The sequence below is a fragment of the Marmota flaviventris genome, chromosome 7, assembly GCF_047511675.1.
Source record: "Marmota flaviventris isolate mMarFla1 chromosome 7, mMarFla1.hap1, whole genome shotgun sequence".
In the NCBI taxonomy this organism is placed as follows: Eukaryota; Metazoa; Chordata; class Mammalia; order Rodentia; family Sciuridae; genus Marmota; species Marmota flaviventris.
Window position 1 is genome coordinate 143,951,820 of NC_092504.1, and position 16,677 is coordinate 143,968,496.

Consider the following 16,677-nt stretch of genomic DNA (forward strand, 5'->3'; position numbering starts at 1 on the left):
GTTATGCTGCTGGCAGTGTCTCACACTTGGGAGGCTCTGCAGTCTCAGGGTCTACATTGATGGACACCTTACATTCTAAATGCAACCCTAATAAGTCAGTGTCAAGAGGGATTTATAAATATGCTTTGGAGTATCTTTCTGAAGCCAGTTTCAGCAGCAGGAGCTGCACTTATGCAGACTTAAAAAAAGTCAACTCTGGAAACAATTTTTTCTCAATGAAGTCTCTTCTAGAAGTCAAGATGCCCAATTTGAGGCCATTTGAAGTCAGGATATTTTCTAATGTCCACCCTTTTTGGAGGTAGATGTAGGTGTTTTAGCAAATTAAAGTCAGATTAAAAACTGGTGGCCTTCAGGTGTGCTTTGATTGGCACGGTATTTTTTAAGTTAGTTATGGGCATCATTTGTAACAAGTCTTTCAGGTTACCTGGGGTAAAGGTGGACTGTTCTCCGTCTGAGTGCTCATACGCTGGGAAGTGGAAGCTCTGCTGCAGGGTCTCCTCCCTGCCTTAGGGTCTGAATTAAACTCACACATCTCAGCCCATTTTTCATCTGGATTTCGCCTTTGAACTTAAACTTCTTCACATGGAAGCTTTAGTTTTCAAAACAGGCCTGCAGAAGAGCAAGCTCACCTTCCATTTGCAGACATGGCATGATGGATAGGGTGGCAGCTTCCTTTAGTGTAACCACGTTTTAGATTACTTATGCTCCTGTGGTTTGAGGGTAGAACGTGTCCCTCAGACCCTTTACTTTGTGTAGACCTGAGCCTTCTCCACTCATTTTTCACAGAAAGACGGCCCTATCATTGCGAGATTTGTAACAAGTCTTTTAAGAGGCTTGATCAAGTGGGCGCTCACAAAGTCATTCACAGTGAAGACAAGCCCTACAAGTGCAAGCTTTGTGGAAAGGGGTTCGCTCACAGGAATGTCTACAAGAATCACAAGAAGGTAAAAGCATATTCAGATTTTTTTCACTTATTTGCTGATGATGATTTTCAGTTGCTTATCCCTAGGCATCTTGGGAGTTCGGAGTGTGGTGGAGCCTGGAGAACATCTTGCTTCTACTCTCCTATGGCTCCTCAGACCAATTGGCTCTGCGGGGCTTCCGGCTTCCCTTCTCTACAGAAGCTGTCTGATAAGCAAGCATTACTGAGCTATTAAATAAATGAACTAACTCTCGGCTGTTAAATTAATTTTGACAGCTGTGGGGTGGTGCTGAGTGCCAAGACCTCCTTGTCCTCCTCCTTTTTAAAAAGACTTATCTCTACTTATGTTGCCTTTTGGAAATGTTCTCATCTTTGGTGTCCTTATGGTATATTTTGCTAGGTCTTTTGCAGTTTCTCTGACTTCTTTGGTCTCTGTTTGTCAGCTTTCTGTCACTGTGACAAAATACTTGAGATATAAGCCACTTATGAGGAGAAAAGATTTGTTTTAGAGCGTGGTGTCTGAGGCTTCCATCCAGGTTGCTTCCTTTGCTCTGAAGCCTGTGGGGAGGCAGAACCTCCTTGGGGCATGCTGGAACAGAGCTGCTGGCCTCATGGTGGCTGGGCAGCAGGGAGATGGCTGGGTTCGGGGGAAGGGGCTAGGGTCCCAGTGTCCCCTTCAAGGGCACATCCCAGTGCCTCACTTCCCCCACCAGACCCCATCTCCTGAAGGTTCTGACACCTCCCAGTATCATCAAGGTTGGGGACCAAGCTGGGGACAAAGTCTCTGACATAGGGCCTTTGGGCACATTTCCATGCTGTCAGTCTCCCTTGGCCCAGGGGAATGGCCTGGGTGCTCTGGAAATCTTCTGTGCTCTCTCCCCCTAAGATTTTGACTGTACCCATAATGTTGCCATCAAAGCTGTACTAAAGAATTCCAGATGATTCACTTTCTATAGTACGCAAGCTTCAGACCCATATTTTAGTTGCTTGCTAGATTCATAGCTGGGCATGCTTTTGACAATGTGTTCAGCATGCTCCAGAGTGGATTTTTCGTTCTCTTTGCCCCAGATAACTGCTCTTCTGCAGTTTCTTTTTCTGTTAATGACAGAATTACATGATTACCCAAGTCTCTTTCTTTAGTCTTGAGTCTTTACAGAATTAGGGCCAAATCCTGAAGACCCTGCCTTCTGCACCCTCTCACTACCCTCACGAATGCCCCTTTCTTGTCAGTTTGCTTACATATATCTTTTGGGGCTGGTGATGAACCCCAGGGTAGTGCAGGTGCTGGGCAAGTGCTTACCACTGAGCTGCACCCTAGCCCATGCCTGCCCTTGCTGTTCTAGCATCTTGATAGTTGGTTTCCACCCCAGCCCCTTCATGCCATTTAGTCAGCTTCTTAGTTTTATTTCTTCTCACTCCAGGGAAATCACCCAAGTCCAGCCTTGTCATGACTCCCAGTGACAAGTGGGGTTCCCATGCTCACTGTGTGTAGTGCATGCCCTGCTGCTGCTCAGGGTTCTGTGCAGCCCCCTGGAGCAGCTGCAGGCTGGCTTCCCTCTCCCTCCTCACATCGTGGTCTCGTAGCTGGTTCTGCCGATTTCCCATCTTACCCTTGACCTTTGCTCCAGTTCTTGTTGCAGAACACATTTGTTTTATCTGTTTTGTGAGGATGATAAATAGTGTTTGAGTCAAATTCAGGAAACGTGTCCAAAGATACTCAAGGTCCTAAAAATCCATGTGAAAACATACTTGTGATGTGACGAATGTTTGCTATTATGTAACCTCATACCATCTCTTTAAAACAGCTCATTACTTATTTTTTCACCTTCGGTATTCTATGGGGATTATAGTGACCTCAGTATATTTATGAGGGACTTTCCAAAGACATGACTTGACCTCCTTTGAAATCATTTTAAAAATTATGACAGCAGTTTCAGTTTACTGGAGACTCAGCCAGACTGTTGATAGTATTCCTTGTCTCCGCCTGTCCCTGCATTCTGCCCATGTGTCTAACCCAGGTGTTATGTGTGCAGGGAGAGCTGCGTGCATTGCCACTGCTCTGGAATTGCATGGCTGTAAAAAACTCTCTGGCCGGTTTCCTGCTCACTCTCTGGAACTTCCAGCTCCTTTCTCGATGAAACTGATCCACCCACGTTTATGAGATTTTCACAGTTTGGCTGTGTTATGTGCCATGTGGGAATTCGGCATAGGATCTTTGCACCGTCTCTCATGCCCTCAGTCATAAATCACGTGAAAGTACTGGTGATGCCTTGGAAAGGCAGAGGCATGGTGGCTGACCTTCCTGCATGGAAGCACATTCAATCCTCTGCCCTTGACATATGTGTTCCTGACGGTGTGCTGATCCGCTGTGTGTTTGTTATGGTTATGTGAAAATATCTGAACTAGTTCTCCAAGAATCATGTGAGAAAGGAATCAAGCTTTTCTTCTACCATTATTCATTCATGGCTAGTTAGGAGACTTCAGAATAAGGATGTGCCAAGGAACTCAGAAGAAAAACCATTAAGAGTCCATCAGCTCTTCATTATGTCCCAGGCCCAAGGTTTGTTATTATAAATAAATTAAATGTTCTTTTGGTTTGCTGGGTATGTATTTGGTTTGCTGTGCATTTTCATTATACTTGTCTTATTTTGGGCCAATTCTTATCTTCTATCATTTAGATTTACTTGAAAAAAGAACATTATCATTCATTATATAGTGAAGTTTCAAGGAATGGTTTCTATTTAAAAATTTAGCACCATGAAGAAGAATGAAATTATGGCATTTGCTGGTAAATGGATGGACTAGAGACTATCATGTTAAGTGAGATAAGTTAGACCCCAAATATCAAAGGTTGAATGTTTTCTCTGCAATGTGGAAATTAGTCCAAAGTAAGGAATGAGAGAGACAGAAACAGAGCAAGAGACAAAGGGAAAAGGGGTGGGGTAGGGAATTCTATCAAAACAGAAACGTCAGTGAACTAGATGAAGGAGATTTAGGGAGAGGGAGAAGGGATGGGATGAGGGAAGAACAGCAAAAGGAGTAGTCTCACCTGACTTTCCTGTGTATGTGTGGGTGTACCACCGTGAGACTCACCCTCATGCAGGTCCCCGAGACCCAGAAACAACAAATAGACAAACAGACAAAACAACTATTAGTAAACAGCAGAAAGATCAGTAGAGGGAAGGTGGGGGAAGGGGAAGTACTGGGGACTGAATCAGACCAAATCATATGCCATGCCTTTATGATTATGTCAAGATGAATTCCAACATTATATGTAACTAAAAAGAACCAATGAAAAGGGGAAGACAAAAATGAACCACAGCCACTAATTCTGTTGCCTTGCCCACAGTGTAGGCTCAGTAGGTCACGGTGAGTCTTCCTACACCCCATCCTTTCTGATATTCACTTGATCTGGAGTTGTAAATCAAGATCTAGTTTAAAAAAATAATTTCTCTGGCTCCAGCTCTATTTTGATGATGTAAATCTCAGTTGAGTAAGTTCAGGACCACTGGAGATAGCTAACCCTCCTCTGCCTTCCGTTCCCTCTCAAACTTAATGCAAGGAACAGGTGCACCTGTAGCCTCCTGCCTCCCACGCAGGATGGAGGTGCAGAGGACCGAGCCATGGATAATCCCCAGGGCTGGGTGTGTGTCTGTCAGAGAAAGGCCTACCTTTCAGACCGTTGGGGCCTTCCAGGGTGGTACTATAGCAGCCACCAAGGATGACTAGTCACAGCTTTTCTTGCAGTGATTGTACTGGGCCCCTCAGGGCAGTGTTCATCCAGTCGTAGTGAATTTTACACCACGGCCAGCTTAGGAACCAATTTACTAGAGGTCCTGAATAGCCACTAAAAAATAGAAAGGGTACGAGTTAGGATCACTTATGAAATAATATATGTGTGCCTGCATGTGTGTTGAATTTTGATTAAGGGATATTCCTTTGGGGCTGGAGTGTGGCTTAGTGATAGGGGGCTTGTCTAGCAAGCAAAGGCTCTAGGTTTGGTTCCTGGAACTGTCTCCCACCTCCCCAAAAAAGAACAAAACAGAAAAGAAAAAAAAAATTTTCATGTCCATCAAATTGCTTAGGTGAAATTCCGTTAGGTCTTAGAACAGGACAGACCCCTCCCCCAAAGGTCATGAGCTGGCGTCCCAAACCTGAGAGATGAGGTGCGAGGTGGAGACAGCCTTGGTGATGGCAGTACGGCTGCCCTCCGGCCAGGACATGGGCACTCAGCGGCTCAGGTGGAGCTGTGTCTGCCTCTGTGTGCGTGCACAGGCCATCTCCAGCTGAGGGACCTACGCTCTGAGGGGCACAGTTGCCGTCCTTATCCAAGTTCTAATGGCAAGTCCCTTACCTTGTTTAAGTTGGAATGAGATAATAATGTTCTCATTATTATTATGATGAGATAATAATGTTCAATTTGTTTTAAAAAATTTAAATGTGTTTTTTATTCATTATTGAGGAATAGTTGCCAAAATATGTGTAGATCTGTGGTGTAAATGTGTTTTCATATGTGGATGCGGTGTACAGTGACTACCAGTCTGGCTAGTTAGCACAGCCACCGCCTGACAGAGCTGTCTTCGGTGTTTCCTGGTCTGAGGTCTATTTTGATTCTGAGTGGCCTCACCACAGACAGCTAGCGTGCAGGGTGACGGGGGTGCTAACCAGCTTGACGTTGTTGCTCCAGGGTGTGCTCCCAGTGTGATATTGCACAGTGCACACATATAAAGTGCCCCGCTCTTGGCATTCAGGAGCACCTACATCATCATCATCATCATCATCATCATCATCATCATCATCACTGTCGTCGCAGCCTCCCCGCGCTGGAACCTGCCTCTCCTCCAGCTGCACCTCTGCACTCCCTCCTTCCTGCACTGCTCTGTGCCTGTGTGCATGGCTTTTAGGTCCACACAGAAGTGCCATCACGCTGTGGTTTCTTTACCCTGAGGCCCCTGACTTCAGTCTTCCTGCGCTTGGCTTGTTTTACTTGGTACAGTGTCCCCCATATCATAGGTGACAGATGTCCCTCTCCTCAAAGGTTGCTTGTTATTCCATGTGTGTGTATACCACATTTCCTTACCTGCTCATCCGCCGATGGCCTCTCAGGTTGAACCTGCAGTGAGCATGGGTGCGTGGGTGCCTTGGGGACACTTGGCTTCATTCCCCTTGGGCGTGTGCCCCTCCTGGGCTGCCCTTCAGGTGGCTGTTCTCCCCTGAGGCTTTCTGGTAGGTTGCATGCTGTTGTCCTTTGGCTGAGCTCGCTCAGATCCTGACCATGTGCGAGGTTCTCCTGACATATGCTCTTCTTTCCTGAGACGGCCCGGGAGAGAGATGCTATACCGACTTATGCATCACATGCTGAATGTGAAGGGTGATGATGACACAGTGAAAGCCCTGAGAAGTGACCCCAGAAGAGCCAGCACTCTAGGCTGAGGTCGCTGTGGCAGGTGGTGCCCCAGGTCTGGGTGTCAGTGCGTGACATGCATCGCTGGCTGGCCTACCTGACTTTCCCTGGACTGGCCGACATGCCGGTGGTCGTGTGGCATTCTGGTAAATCACAGTCCCACTTCCTCGTGGGTGAGTTTGGCAGCCTGAAGACCCCAGGTGCTCCTGGAGCCCTAGGTGTAAGCACCCTGTGCTGCTCTCATTTCCCATCCCCTTTCCTTACCCTGAGGCCCCTGACTTCACTCGAGAGCCCTCCTTCCCAGCTCTCCACCGTGCACCTGCTGGCCCACGTCCCCCAACTCCTGAACCTCCTCACAGCCTGGAGGAAAAAGACCGGAGGGATGGTGCTTCTGTGACAGGTCCCAAGGGCCTGTTCCCGTGACTAATTTGCAGCGCCTCCTCGGCCCCCTGCCCCACTTCAGGCCTGCCCCCACTGGAGGTCCCTCTGTGTTGGAGGTCTGAGTGGAGGGTCACAGAAGGGCAGGCGGGTTCCTGGGCTGCCCCACGAGGCACCCTGACTGGAGCCCTGTCTGTGACCACCTGCTTCTCACTACCCTACACCTAAGGGTGCTGGTGGTTCTGGTTCCTCCTGGCTTGCAGGTGACCCTGTGCTACATCCTCCCAGGGCAGGGGGCAGGTGCAGTGTGGGTGTTCCCTACAAGGACTCTGACCCCAGTTGGGAGTTACCCAAGGCCACCCTTACTACTGTCACCTTGGGTGAGGACTCCAGCCTGGGAATGCTGAGGAACAGCAAGGACTGCTGGTGGAGTGGCAGGCTCTGGAGGGGTCGGAGGGAAGGGGACACCACATCATAGTGTCGGGTCACGTGTGGCATTTCCAGGAGACCAGTCCCAAGGGCCAGGGCCTTCCTCCTCTCACCTTCACATTTCACAGCCTTGTCTGTGGGAGAGGGTGTGGCTTGGAGAAGAGTCCAAGAGTCAGCTGCCCACCTGGGAAACAGGTGTTGAGAGTTGATGGTGTCGCTAGGGAGCAGGCTCCGCCCACAGGACTGTGCCCTTCAGCCGCACAGAGTTTGGCTGCCAAGGCTGTGGATAGAGCACAGTGAACCTGCTTCTGTATGGAGCCCTCAGTGTGCCATGGCCCCTCTGCACATGGGCCTCGAGTATGGGATTTCTGGGTTAATGCTGAGCGCGTTTTGCCCTCTGCACTTCCCGCTGCCTTCTGAAGCGGCTCTTTCCTAGCTCTGTGGGAAAGCACCTGCGTCTGCACCAGCGCCAGCGTCTGGTGGTGCCATCTTTTCACTGTCTCAGAACTGAAAAGGGACTCTCCTTGCATTTTGGCAATGATGGTAAAGTTGTGCTTCTTTTATAAATTTATTTTCCACCTCAGAAAAGTTCCCATATATGCTTTTTGGCCCCTGCCCCGCCCCCCTTTCTTTTTAAATTGCACTACTGGCTGCCTCTCAGTGATTTCCAGGAGTTGTGCACATGCCACAGGTGTTAATCCTTTGCTATTTTTATTTCAAATTCTTGCCCCCCACTGACTAACTTTCACCTTTATGGTAAAACAGTTTTACCTTTTTATTTTGTGAATTATTATATGCACCATGGACTTTCGGCTTCTGAGTCTGTAGCTTCTGTATTTAATGTCTCATTTGCAAAACTTTTTGCTCCAAGATTATGCTAATATTCATCAGTGTTTTTAAAAGTTATACCAGTTCATGTTTTTGTTGGTTTTTTAACCCTCCAGAGTTTATTATTTTTAGGAATAGAATGAAATATTGATGTATAAAACTCCTAAAGTACAAAAACCCTATTTTTGGATTCCATTCTGTTTTGCAAAATCCTGCTGTCTTATTAATTGCAATTTGTAGAGTGTTTTAATTTCTGCTAGGGAGGATCTTTGTGGTTTCTCTCTGTGAGCACCCTCTCCTGTGGTGTTCCAGACAGGTTACTTTTGACAAGCAGACTGCTACGCCTTCCTTTCCATCTTCCTGGAGATGGGTAGCCTATAGTAAAAACAACCTGCTTCACAAAGTTCTTCATGTAGACACTTCCCCTGTGCATGAGTAGGTTCATAAATGGGCGGGCCATTGTTTTTCATTTTTGGCAGAAAAAGCAAGAAATTAAACCATGGTTCATGTTTCTCTGTGGTCAGCAACTTCATTCTCCAGCCCTGGATGTTCCATTTCACCCATGTCCATCTGCATTTCCACAGCAGGGCTGATCCCTCTCCCTGCCACATTCTGTCCTTAGAAGATTAAATGAGAGGATTGAGAAAACTTCATTTAGCTAGAGCAAGAGATCATGGTGGGGCTTAGCATAGTAAGAGGGAATGTGTCCTCGGGCAGCGGCCACACTTGAGCAAACTGGGGGGGGTGACTTGATCATGCATGCGTGTGCATGCACACACACACCATACCATACACACACAACACTACACCACACACACACACACACACACATATGCTACACTGTACACACACCATACCACACCCCCCATACACAACACACCACACACACCATACCACACGTATACACACACCACACCACACACACACAACACCATACCACACCCCCCACACACCACACCACACACACACACAACACCATACCACACATATACATACACCACACCACATACACAACACAAACACTATACCACATATATACACCACACCATACACGCATCTATACACTACACACACACTATACTGCACGCATACATACTACACCATACATATGCTGTACTACTCACATACCATACCACACATATAAACATACACCACACACATTCATACATACACTACACCATACACATACATACACTATACTATACACACAAAATGTACACCACACCTCCCCACCACACACACCACACATATACATACACTACACACATACTACACACACAAACACACACACTCTCTCTCTCTCTCTTTCTCTCTGTGTGTTCTATTTTCACCTGATCGAATATTCACCAAATATTATCATCTTAGTATCTGTAAAAACTCCAGGGACTTATATAGGAAATAATTTCCTTTTCAAGAATTGGCATTAATATTTGGAAGGTCAGTGTTTTCAACAGGACAGAGATTGCTTCGCTGCTGTTGGTGTGCTGGCTTTGGGAACCTAAACGTGATTGTCCATGGATGGCACATGAATCTGAATCTGAGGCATGCTGCCTAGACAAACTGTCCAGTGGGGGGCTGACGCCATCACTGTGAGCCATAACACAGATGCCTGTGTCATGCAGAAAGTTCTGCTCTTCAGCTGCTGCGATGAGTTGAGCCCTGTTCCTTCAAGAGTGGAAGCCAGAGATATCTGTTACCTGCACAGCTGTGTGACGTCCTCAGGTCCTGTGGGCATCAATTCAAAGAGCGTCTGTGTGGATCTACATTAGCTGTGATTACCATGGCTGTCACAAAGAGGCAGTACTTGGAAGCCATGGTGCTCACCCCCTAGAGGCCATGTGTGGTCCAAGTGGGGCTTGTTGAAACGTCCTGGATCAGAGTCCTGGCAGTGCCATGGAGGGGTGCTCCCTGGGCGGGTCTAAGCTGCTTCCTTCCCAGGCTGCTCTGATAGCCCATTGCTGTTCCTCTTCTTGGTGAATCCCCTGCCCTGCTCGGGGCACACTCAAGGCTATGGGGCGTATGAAACGGGGTTCTAGCTCTCAGGCAGGGACTGCTGGGCTGGCTGTGCAAGGATGTGCTTCTGTGGGAGCACCACTGGAACACACTCCCAACTCCGCAGTGTGGAATGAGCGGCTCCTTACTGCAGGAACTTGTGTATTTCTCATTATCTTTCTCAGTTCAATTTAGTTTTCAGAGGAGGAGGCCATTTAAAGTAGCCAGTTATAAATTTGACAGTAAAATTTTGATCCACAATCTGTGTAAACAGCCAGATAGCACATATTTATATAGCTTTAGGCTCATTATGGGGCTCAGTGGGACAGTAATGTGCTTATGATATGCAGGCTTGGGTCTTCACCAACAAAACATCTTCACCAGCAAAACTCCTTTTTAAAAAGAATATTTATAACAAATATATATTTGCTCCAAATTTATTTTATCTTTAGTTATTTTTACTAGTCTTGTGATTGTTTTCCTGCAACATAGATAGCCCAAAGAAAAAAATGCCACTAACAGTAAATATTGTTACTGTGGAGCAGTACATATTATTGAAAGTCGAGGTTGTAATTTTTTAAAAAATTTATTTATTTTTTTGTTTTAGGTGGACACAGTATCTTTATTTTATTTTTATGTGGTGCTGAGGATTGAACCCGGTGCCTCATGCATGCTAGGCGAGTGCTCTACCACTGAGCCCCAGCCCTAGCCCCAGGGTTGTAATTTTTAATGGTGAATAGTGCTGATAAAAATTTTATTCTACCGTCATGAAATAAATGTTTGAGCTGTGTGACTAGGAAGGTACTAATCTTCTAATTATTGTACATTATGGGAAAGACCTCCTGAAGCATTCTGTGACATCTCAACAGTTGCATATTTCCTAGCATTTTCTACGTCTGGAATAGTCATCAGACTTGGTGCATTGCAGTAGCTGGCATAGGAAGAGATAGGTTTCATGGCACTCGCCCAGGGCTAGTTCATTTGTCACCTTGGCAGATGTGGTATCACCAGGGACTTGGCGCCTGAACAGGGATGTTCTGCTGCTTATCATAGGACCTTCTGATAATAAATCAGTGGAAAGTTTGGCACTCATTATAGATGAAAAACTCAAGGATTAGACACTTCTAAAAAAGCTTAATTTCATCTGGTGGACACAAAAGTTAAATACCTTCTGCTGGACACAAAAGTTCTCTCCTCTTAATGTGCCAGCATTGTGCTGCCTCCATTCTCACATGTCCCTCCAGCACCATTTCTCTGCCTGCTCTCCCGCAGGTGCTGCGGCCCGGCTGGTGGTGCTGCTGGATGGTTCTTGACAAGAGCAGTTGCTTGCGTTCTTGACAAGAGCAGTTGCTTGCCGTCTGCCTGCTGCTAGTGGGCTGCCTAAGATGTATTGCTGGCCTTCGCTGAGAAATAATTTCCATAGGATTTCTTTGTCCTAGATTTGGAAGAAGAGAAGACTGATCAGGAGGGAATATGGTGTGTTTGGAAGATCAAAGCAATCCCGTGTTTCAGGTGGAATACTCTAAAAAAAAATCTTTTGGTAATAGTTCTATCTACTGTAAAAAGTCCAAACATCAAAAATAAGTAAATGAATAAAAAAGTATAAGAAGAATGCAAATGCTGTGTGGGACAGCCGCCGCCTCCTGCCCCCAGCCCTCCTAGGTGTTCCGCAGAGCCCTCCCTGGCTCCATCTCTACAGAGTGTGCGGAGTGTGGTCCTCCATGCATAATGTTCGACTTCGACTTTTGACACTCAAAACATGTTACAGATGACTTTCCTTATTAAAGAAAGGAAAAGTACAATCATAATTTGTTTTATCTTGAGTTATTTTTACTAGTTTTGTGACTGTTTTCCTGTTGTTCTTCTGGAGCTCCCCTCTCCTCGCTGCTAAGCAAGCTCTCAGCATTTGCAACATCAAGCTCTTATTTTCTGCTGCAGATATTTCCTTTGCCTGTCACTAAAGAGTCTCACTTTGCAGTTTTGAGTTCCACTATAATTTAATTAACCACATTTACATCTTTTGTGGGCATTGAGGCATTTTCCTTTTGTAAAAATTTGTTTGAACACTTGTCAGATGTGTTTCTGCAGAGGCAGCTGGCTAGGTGGGGTGTGTGTTTGTCCTTTGGTGCAGAGTGCTACCCTGCCCCCAGAAGGCTGGCAGCCCAGGTACAGCGGGTGAGACTGCCCCACTTTCAGCCAGCCCTGAAAGATGCCCCTTTTCTTCATGTTTGGCAGCTGAGATACTATCTTTGCTTCTAATTTTCCACTTTTTCATTGTATTTGAGAATTAAGTATTAGTACCATGTGTAGTGTAGATACCTTGGAATCCTGTAGTCCATACTGGAAGTGTTTTCCTGCCTTCTAGACACCTGAACTTGGCCAGATGGACTGCTGGTCTTCGTGGACCCACTTGGTGCCTGCTGGCCCTCATGTCTGCTAGTGGCCATCCATGGCTGCATGACTTGGCTGCAGACCCTAAAGTCATGCTGCTCCCTCTGTGTCCTTGTCCCTCCCTGCAGCCTCCTCCTTCTCCAGGACACATGGCACCCTGCCATGCACACGCTTTTGGACCTTCAGTGATAGCTCCACTGGCTGGTTTATTGCCACTCTTCTCCAGTTTTCCTGCTCTTTGTGATCCCTGTGTCCTGTTCCCAACACGGTCACCATGGCATTCTGTTAAGTGTGAAGCAAGAGTTGCCACTCAGCTGCCCAAACCCTGGACACGATCGTCTCTCTTGGCAGAGCACATCCTACATGCCTCATCTCTGCCTCCCCCTGGTCCTCTGTGGGTCTTCCCTTTTCCCTGCTCTTCCTGTGCTGCACCAGGCGGGCCCCCTGGCTGCTTCCCACCTGGGCCCAGACCCCTGCCCTTGCTGGCCTCCCTGCAGAGTCCCAGCCTATTGTCTGCAGCGCTGGCCATCTAACCTCTTCCTGCCCATTCTCCGTGCAGGTGTGCCTCCCTGACAGGTCACTCCCCTGGCTCTTTCCCCACCAGTGACCCACTCCAGGGTAGCAGGAACTATGTCTTTTCTCTTTGCTGCTGTTTCCCTGTCATAACAGCCAGAACCAGCACACAGTGCCCCGAGGTACACAGCCTAGACAGGTGGCATCATGTGACAAGCAATGTTCCAGGGCCACCTGGAGCGAGCTGGCTGCTGACGTTCTTCTGGAGCTCACGTCTCCTTGCTGCTATGCATAACTCTCTGCATTCGCAACATCAAGCTCTTATTTTCTGCTGCAGATATTTCCTTTGCCTGTCACTGAATAGTCTCACTTTGCAGTTTTGAGTTCATTTATTTCTGTTATCTGAACACCTGGTTCTCTACCATGATTACAAAGCCTTTCTCCACTCAAAAATTATTTAAAAATCCATTCATACTTTCTTCCAGCACCTTTAGGTTTTGTTCTTAAAGCGAGCTGGATCCGTGTGAATCTTAATGTAAAGAGTGAGAACAGGCCTGGCCTTGTCCTTGAACGTCCACAGGGCGGCTCCCAGCCCTTCAGCTAGCGGTTGGGCTTGTTCCCTGTTGAGCAGCGCCCACTCCTGCCCTGGGTGTTCACATGTTCTGTGTAACCAGGGAAAAGTCCTCATTAGTGCCGACTTCCATTCATCTGTTTCCATGCTTTCATTCTAACTTTGGTGCTAAAGAATTCTGTGGCTGAAGAATACATTGGATTTTCTTTGATTTATCCTTGACTTTAATGTCCATTTCTTCCATCCTTTATATTTTTCACAACTGAAAACAGTGTAGTAATCACTTTATTACCAATGTTGTGTTAATAGATGATGCTTGGATCTTGTGTTTTAGACTGGCCATTAAGCTATGAAAATTTTAAGCAATCTGGTGTGCAGAAAGTGACTTTAAAAAAGTATTCTCTGTATTTTTGTACCACATATATCACGGAACTCAGGTGGTCTCCTTTATTGTAATAAGAGTCTAGTTCAGTTTTTTTTCTTTTGAAATTATGGCCCTTCTCATCCTGCCATCCATGGCAGAATGAACCTCCTTTCACACGGTGTGCTCGGTGGGCTTATCCTGCGTGGAACAGAAAGCAGGGGCGGGAAGCTGCCCTGTGTCTCTGTCTCCGGATTTGAGATCTGATGGGGGCCTGCCCTGCTGCTGCTTATCAGTGTGCCCTTACTTCCCGTGTGCCTGTGCCTCCACACTGCTTGATCTTGGATAGTTAATGACACCTTTCAAGCCTTCCTTTTCTCTCTGTAAAATGGTGACAACAGCAGCGTTTCATTAGTCCAGTTGCTGTTGGAATTAATTGAAGTGATTCCTATGAGGGGTTCACCTAGCATTTGACACAAGCTAAATATCTAGCAGCTGTCAAATAGGCTTAACCAGAGCATATCCCCTTCCCCGGTGTAACATGGGGATGGGCAGCACTGAGGCCTGCTGCCTGCTGAGGGCTGGGAATCATTCAGGGAAGCTTCAGCTCAGGGGAAGAGGGCCAGAGTGTCCCAGTGTAGTTCACACCTGGCTACAGGAGGTTGAGTCTTGAGAGGGGGCGCCCACCATTCACTCTGCAGAGTAGATCCAAGCAGAAAAGAACCAGGGAAGTTATCGTGTTCAGATTAGCAACTTAAGATAGCAGGAGCAATTTTCTTGGCTATTTACCACATTTTTGATTAATGTAAGGGTTCGATGGTGCGCCTGTTTTGTGCCTGTGCGCACAGCCCCATGTTTGAGTGGCGGGAGAATGGTGCTGCAAGAGCCAGGACCCCCGCTCCTTCCTCTCCACCCCTTGGCATTGTGCCTCCCTGTTCTGCTCTGCAGTGACCGCTGGCCCGCCCTTCTCCTGACTCTGATGTTTCTCTTCTGCAGACCCACTCCCAGGAGAGGCCCTTCCAGTGTGAGGAGTGCAAAGCTTTGTTCCGGACGCCCTTTTCCTTGCAGAGACACCTGCTGATACACACCAGTAAGTGCCTGTGTGGGCAGTGGGGAAGCAGAGGGGCTTTCCCACCCTGTTCTTAGAGCCCTGGGGATCTTGGGCCTCCCAGAAGCCCAGCCGTACGTGGTTAGGGCATCTGTTCCTGAACAGGAGAGGACTGGCAGTCCTGCCTTTCACCTTTACTTCCTCTGTCATGACGTTTTTCCCCATAGTAAGATCAGTTGTCTTGTGAGGTACTTCATTTTCTGTCTTTTCTTCCATGGATTTATAGTTTGTACATAGAGTGAGTCTCAGACTCAGTGGGGGAGCTTTGAGTTTTGTTTTGAAGACATCCTTTCCCTCTCAGTTGTGTCGAACAAGAAAGCAGGCCTGCCTCTTTTTTAGAAAATTTTTCTAAATTTATTTTGGTTGTAGATGGACACAATACCTTTAATTTATTTTTATGATGATTGAACCCAGTGCCTCACACGTGTCAGGCTACCCCTGAGCAGGCATGCCTCTTTAAAGCATGGGCATAGTGACATGATTTGACAACTTATAGACTTTAAAGTTGGAGAGGATCACAGTGCACATTGGATTTTGGAGGGGGAGGTTGGGGATTGAACCCAGAGGCACTTAAGTACTGACCCACATCCCCAGCATGTTTTGTTTTTTATTTTGAGACAGGGTCTCACTAAGTTGCTTGGGGCCTCACTAAGTTGCTGAAGCTGGCTTCAAACTTGTGATCCTCCTGCCTCAGCTTCCCAAGCCACTGGGATTACAGGCATGTGCCATTGTACTTGGCATCATCTAGAACCTTAATTTGAGAGGAATCGAGACTACTGAGGCTAAGGAAGCAGGCCTGAGTGGGGTCTCTGACAGCAGGGTGTTGCTCCCTGCTGTGCTACCTCTGATTTCTCACAGATTTGGCAGAGGAGATTTTTTTTTTTCCTTTTGGGTTAATGTTTGCACAAACACACTATGAGAGTCTAAGAGTTATAGTAGACGCTATTTGAGAACTTTACAGAATTAACCACTGAAGAACATCACTTCTGGGAAGGAGAACAGTACTGCTGAGCTGAGTTTTAAGGTGGATTCAGATGTTAAAGTGACCAGAGATGCACTGCACTAGCACATCAGAAACTAGAAAACAGTGCGCAGCGTGGGGAATATTTACACTTCTTTTAACTTGAGACCCTTTATCAGTCGAAAACCCTGAGCACATGGCAAGTTCCTGACACTGCGGAAGCCTTGAGTTTCTGGGACAATAGGACATCAGCTTTGTCCTGGAAGGAATTTCTCTGTCAAGTTCAGGTGTCTATGATGAAAAGTGGTGAAGACAGAGGCTTGCAAGTGCCTTGAGGTGGGGTGAGGATGTGTGTCACCTCCCTGGAGAGCTCCCAGGCTCTCAGACCTGCCCTGTCACCCCAGGCTCTGTGGGAACCTCCAGCACAGCTCCCACTCCCTCACAGAGGACGAGCCTGTGGGACAGTAGCAGCTGCTGCCTGTTCCACTCTTGCTTAGTCTAAGAGAAGGGGCTGCAAATGAGATTAATGGGTTCTAAGATAGGGATTTGAAGAAGGGAGCCTCATTTTAAGATTTATACAGCCAAATTGGTTGTGATGCTTGGGATATTTTTCTGTGCAAAATGAAATTTTGTTTTTCATAATAGCAAGGCATTTGATTCTTATCATCTTGAGAAATAAGGGTGGGTTCTGTGTGCCATGTCTTTTCTGTGATGTCCTCGGCACCCTCTGCACCTTTTGAGAGGCTTCCTGAAGCCTCCCAGTGCCATCTGTCAGGAGAGGCACCTTGATGTTTGAAGGGAAAGGTAGACGTCAGTGAA

At 46.9% G+C, this 16,677-nt stretch overlaps 1 protein-coding gene across 1 annotated transcript in view; it reads left to right on the top strand.

Moving 5' to 3' along the window:
* Prdm5 (PR/SET domain 5) overlaps nucleotides 1-16,677 on the top strand; it is a 132,572-nt gene that overhangs the window by 59,922 nt on the left and 55,973 nt on the right. The window contains exons 9-10 of the mRNA XM_071614873.1: nucleotides 787-944; nucleotides 14,786-14,879. Of these exons, the coding sequence (XP_071470974.1) occupies nucleotides 787-944; nucleotides 14,786-14,879 (252 nt within the window). The remainder of the gene's footprint in view (nucleotides 1-786; nucleotides 945-14,785; nucleotides 14,880-16,677) is intronic.